A 6,061-nucleotide genomic window follows, 5' to 3' on the forward strand; every position below is an offset into this window, starting at 1 on the left:
ATGACATGGTCAGTGACATCACTGATGACATCACTGATGATGTCTCAAATATTTATATGTACATATACAGTGTTACAGTGTTCATTGTCTTATTTTTGTATGTCTGTTTCAGTAGCTAATTCTCACCTGGCAGGCCACCACAGATAAAATGTCTCATGATGTCTACATCTACTTCCTGTCTTGCTTCTTCATACAGATCAATGAATGAAAGGAACAGGACCTCTGTGACAGAATTCATCTTGCTGGGCCTCGCTGAAGACCCAAAGCTCCAGCTCCCAATTTTTGCCTTCTTCCTTCTTGTCTATATCATCACAGTATTAGGAAATATCAGTATGATGACTCTGATTAGGATATCTCCTCATCTTCACACTCCCATGTACTTCCTGCTCTCTCACATGTCATTTGTAGATTTCTGCTACTCCACAAGCATTACACCCAATATGCTGGCAAATGTCATATCAAACAAGAAAACGATCTCATTTTCTGGATGTATGACACAAATGTTTTCATTTGCGGCTATGGGGAGTGTAGAGGTTTTTATACTAACAGGGATGTCCTATGACCGGTTTGTTGCAATATGCAATCCATTGCTTTATAATGTCATTATGTCCAAAAAAGCTTGTGCATACCTTTTGGGAGGAGCATATGTAACAGGCTTCGCTCATGCTCTGCTTCTCACCCTTTGTATGCTAAGGTTGTATTTCTGTGACTCGAATGAGATTGCCCATTTCTTTTGTGATGTACCACCTCTCCTGAAGCTTTCCTGCTCTGATATCTCTCTTAATGTAGCATTACTTCTATTTGTGAGTGGAAGCTTCATTTTAGGTCCTCTAGTCTTAGTCATTATCTCTTATGCTTACATTATTTATACCATAATCAAGATCAGCTCTGAACGCAGATGGACAGCATTTTCTACTTGCTGTTCCCACTTTATATGTGTCACCTTATGCTTTGGTCCGCTTATCTTCATGTACATAAGACCCAAATCAAAATATTCTGTGCATCATGACCGTGTGGCATCAGTGTTCTATGCAGTGATAATTCCAATGCTGAACCCTCTTATCTACAGCCTGAGGAATAAGGATGTCAAAGAGGCCCTGGGAAAAATAATACCCCCAAAGTCATGGTGAAGACAGACATGTTTGTATTGCTGGTTAAAATGGATGTAACGCCTTGACCTCGGTCCAGGCAGCACTCTCCCCAGCGGCTCCGCCAGTTGACTCTCGCCAGCAGTCCTCAGGAGCAGAGTTCAAGCCTTGCACCTGACTCTGCCTCAGGTTTTTTTGTGCTTGTGGATTTCACACTAATTGCCTCAGTTCTGTGTTTGTGTATTTTGCCATATTCCTGTTATTTTCTTTACAGGTTCAGCTTCTATCCTCCGCTTTTGGCAGCGCCTTTGAGCTTCCCGCTTTCCCGTTTTTCGGTGCACCTGCTCCTCCTCATAGCCCCAACCCCTGACCAGCCCCACTCCCACCTCCAACTCTACTCCCACCCCCTTCCCCTACATAATGGCAACCACTGTGGGAGAGCACATGTAACGCCTTGACCTCGGTCCAGGCAGCACTCTCCCCGGCAGCTCCGCCAGCTGACCCTGGACATCAGTCCTCAGGAGCAGAGTTCGAGCCTCGTGCCCGACTCTGCCTCAGGTTTTTCGTGCTTGTGGATTTCACGCTAATTGCCTCAGTTCTGTGTTTGTGTATTTTGCCATATTGCCTGTTATTTTCTTTTCAGGTTCAGGTTCTGTCCTCCGCTTCTGGTAGTGCCATAGCGCTTCCCGCTTTCTGTTTTCGGCGCTCCTGGTCCACCTCATAGCCCCGCCCACTGACCAGTCCCACTCCCTCTGCCACCTCTCCTCCCGCCCCCCTCCCCATGGCGCACCACTGGCGCACCAATGTCACGCCTAACGCAAGCCCGTGAGCGGCTGTCCGTGACCCAACCGTGACCAGCGCCAGAAACGCTGGTTCTCCCGGTCCTCGCCGCTACAACTTGGCCAGCCTCCATGTGCTCAAACCTGGGCACCTCGCCGACTGCACACGAGCCTCACCCTATAACACCCAGGGACAGTTCTTGTGCGGAAACTGCCATAGCTCTTTCACCGTTGACACAACGCCAACAACCATCGAAGGACCACCTACAGGACGACTCACTGAAACCCTGAACTGCATCCTTCTCAACGTGCGCTCCTCCCACCGACATGCCGTAGAGATCTGGGACCTGAACGACACCCTCTCTCCCGACGTCGCATTCCTCACGGAAACCTAGACCAACACCACCTCCGGCCCCGACATCGCCACAGCTATCCCTGACGGCTAAAAGTTCCAGAGTAAAGACTGCCCACTCCGCCCGGGTGGGGGACTCGCCATCACTCACAAGACCCCCCTCTGACTCGCCAGCTCGAGTGACCCACACTCGAACACGGAACACCTCCACTTCCAGATCCAGACGAGCCCCTGGACCACTCTATGCGGTACACTCATCTACAGACTGCCAGAACCCTATGCCCAGCCCGCAACTGCCATCACCGAGCTTGCCACACCCCACGACATCACCTCCACTGACTACATCCTGCTCGGGGAGCTGAACTTCCACCTCGAGAACAGCCAGGACCCCGATTCCACCGCTTTCCTCGAGAACCTCGCCAACTTGGGACTGAAACAGCTCGTCAGCACTCCCACCCACAGAGCAGGGCACACCCTCGACCCCATCTTCGCAGAAGAATCAAACATCCACTTCAGCCACACCGCCCAGCCCTCCTGGACAGACCATTGTTGCGTCCATTTCACTTTTAACACCACCACCGCACCCAAACCCGCCCAGCGCCCGCCTCGAAGGAAGTGGAGCAAGGTCACCGAGGAACTCCTGAACTCCACCCTCCTCCGACACCCCCCCAAGGCCACCACCGACACCAACTCTGCAGCCAGGGAATTCCACCACTGAGTCGCCGGCAGCGCCGACAAGCTGGCACCACTCAGACAGACTACCAAACAACGTCCGCCCAAGGCCACCTGGTTCACCACCGAACTCCAAGAAGCCAGACGCACCTGCAGACATCTTGAAAAAACCTGGCGGAGCCAAAAGACCACGGAAGCACATAACAACCACAAGACCGCCATGAAGGACTACCACCAGCGTATAAGGGGCACCAAAAGAACTTTCATCAGTGATAAAGTCAAGACTAATGCATCCAATACAAAGGAGCTATTCAACGTCATTCAGCAGTTCGCTGAACCCTCCTGCACAGCCACTGACATCGCACCCTCCCAGGAACTCTACGACAAACTCAGCTCCTATTTCCACCTGAAGATCAAGGCCCTCTACGACAATTTTAGCTAGCCTGCAGAAGACAGCACCACACTAACCACCACGGCCGAGAAACTGACTATCACCTCCTGGGACACCGCGTCCGTCTCACCCTTTGTATGCTAAGGTTGCATTTCTGTGACTCTAATGAGATTGCCCATTTCTTTTGTGACGTACCACCTCTGCTGAAGCTTTCCTGCTCTGATATCTCTCTTAATGTAGCATTACTTCTATTTGTGAGTGGAAGCTTCATTTTAGGTCCTCTAGTCTTAGCCATTATCTCTTATGCTTACATTATTTATACCATAATCAAGATCAGCTCTGAACGCAGATGGACAGCATTTTCTACTTGCTGTTCCCACTTTATATGTGTCACCTTATGCTTTGGTCCTCTTATCTTCATGTACATAAGACCCAAATCAAAATATTCTGTGCATCATGACCGTGTGTCATCAGTGTTCTATGCAGTGATAATTCCAATGCTGAACCCTCTTATCTACAGCCTGAGGAATAAGGATGTCAAAGAGGCCCTGGGAAAAATAATACCCCCAAACTCATGGTGAAGACACACATGTTTGTATTGCTGGTTAATATGGATGAAACGCCTTGACCTCGGTCCAGGCAGCACTCTCCCCAGCGGCTCCACCAGTTGACTCTCGCCAGCAGTCCTCAGGAGCAGAGTTCAAGCCTTGCGCCCGACTCTGCCTCAGGTTTTTTTGTGCTTGTGGATTTCACGCTAATTGCCTCAGTTCAGTGTTCGTGTATTTTGCCATATTCCTGTTATTTTCTTTTCAGGTTCAGCTTCTGTCCTCCACTTCTGGCAGCACCTTAGAGCTTCCCGCTTTCCCGTTTTTCGGTGCACCAGCTCCTCCTCATAGCCCCAACCCCTGACCAGCCCCACACCCACCTCCACCTCTACTCCCACCCCCTTCCCCTACATAATGGCGACCACTGCGGGAGAGCACATGTAACGCCTTGACCTCAGTCCAGGCAGCACTCTCCCCGGCGGCTCCGCCAGTTGACTCTCACCACCAGTCTTCAGGAGCAGAGTTCGAGCCTCGCGCCCGACTCTGCCTCAGGTTTTTTGTGCTTGAGGATTTCACGCTAATTGCCTCAGTTCTGTGGTCGTGTATTTTGCCATATTGCCTGTTATTTTCTTTTCAGGTTCAGCTTCTGTCCTCCGCTTCTGGCAGCGCCTTAGCGCTTCCTGTTTTCCTGTTTTTTGGCGCTCCTGCTCCTCCTCATAGCCCCACCCCCGGACCAGCCCCACTCCTGCCTCCACCTCTACTCCCACCCCCCTCCCCTACGTAATGGCGACCGCTGCGGGGGAGCATGTGTAACGCCTTGACCTCGGTCCAGGCAGCACTCTCCCTGGCAGCTCTGACAGTTGACTCTCGCCAGCAGTCCTCAGGAGCACAGTTTGAGCCTCGCACCCGACTCTGCCTCAGGTTTTTTGTGCTTGTGGATTTCACGCTAATTACCTCAGTTCTGTGTTCCTGTATTTTGCTATATTGCCTGTTATTTTCTTTTCAGGTTCAGCTTCTGTCCTCCACTTCTGGCAGCACCTTAGTGCTACCCGCTTTCCCGTTTTTCGGTGCCCCTGCTCCACCTCATAGCCCTGCCCCCTGACCAGCCCCACTCCTGCCTCCACCTCTACTCCCACCCCCCTCCACTACGTAATGGTGACCGCTGTGGGGGAGCATGTGTAACGCCTTGACCTCGGTCCAGGCAGCACTCTCTCTGGCAGCTCCGCCAGTTGACTCTCGACAGCAGTCCTCAGGAGCAGAGTTCGAGCTTCGTGCCCTACTCTGCCTCAGGTTTTTTGTACTTGTGGATTTCACGCTAATTGCCTCAGTTCTGTGTTCGTGTATTTCGCCGTATTGCCTGTTATTTTCTTTTCAGGTTTAGCTTCCGTCCTCCACTTCTGGCAGCGCCTTAGCGCTTCCCGCTTTCCCGTTTTTCAGCACTCCTGCTCTTCCTTATAACCCCACCCCCTGACCAGCCCCACTCCTGCCTCCACCTCTACTCCCGCCCCCCTCCCCTACATAATGGCAGCCGCTGCGGGGGAGCGCATGTAACGCCTTGACCTCGGTCCAGGCAGCACTCTCCCCAGCAGCTCCGCCAGCTGACCCTGGACATCAGTCCTCAGGAGCAGAGTTCGAGCCTCGTGCCCAACTCTGCCTCAGGTTTTTCGTGCTTGTGGATTTCACGCTAATTGCCTCAGTTCTGTGTTTGTGTATTTTGCCATATTGCCTGTTATTTTCTTTTCAGGTTCAGCTTCTGTCCTCCGCTTCTGGCAGTGCCATAGCGCTTCCCGCTTTCTGTTTTCGGCGCTCCTGCTCCTCCTCATAGCCCCGCCGACTGACCAGCCCAACTCCCTCTGCCACCTCTTCTCCCGCCCCCCCTCCCCATGGCGCACCACTGGCGCACCAATGTCACTCCTAAGGCAAGCCCGTGAGCGGCTGTCCGTGACCCAACCGCGACCAGCACCAGAAACCCTGGCTCTCCCGGTCCTCGCCGCTACAACTTGGCCAGCCTTCATGCGCTCAAACCTGGGCACCTCGCCGACTGCGCACGAGCCTCACCCTATAACACCCAGGGACAGTTCTTGTGCGGAAACTGCCATAGCTCTTTCACCGTTGACACAACGCCAACAACCACCGAAGGACCACCTACAGGACGACTCACTGAAACCCTGAACTTCATCCTTCTCAACGTGCGCTCCCCCCACCGACATGCCGTAGAGATCTGGGACCTGAAA

General features: G+C 52.4%; 1 protein-coding gene across 1 annotated transcript; it reads left to right on the top strand.

The window, feature by feature from the left end:
• Positions 1–200: 200 nt before the first annotated feature.
• Positions 201–1,130, top strand: LOC146853864 (olfactory receptor 8D1-like). The gene has a single exon (XM_085650422.1). The coding sequence runs from the start codon at positions 201–203 to the stop codon at positions 1,128–1,130; it is 930 nt and encodes a 309-aa protein (XP_085506548.1).
• The last annotated feature ends 4,931 nt before the right edge of the window (positions 1,131–6,061 follow it).

This window comes from Triturus cristatus, chromosome 4_1, assembly GCF_964204655.1.
Source record: "Triturus cristatus chromosome 4_1, aTriCri1.1, whole genome shotgun sequence".
Classification (NCBI taxonomy): domain Eukaryota; kingdom Metazoa; phylum Chordata; class Amphibia; order Caudata; family Salamandridae; genus Triturus; species Triturus cristatus.

Excerpts from the sequence above, each read along its gene's own strand:
- LOC146853864 (XM_085650422.1), top strand. The coding sequence starts at position 201 with ATGAATGAAAGGAACAGGACCTCTGTGACAGAATTCATCTTGCTGGGC.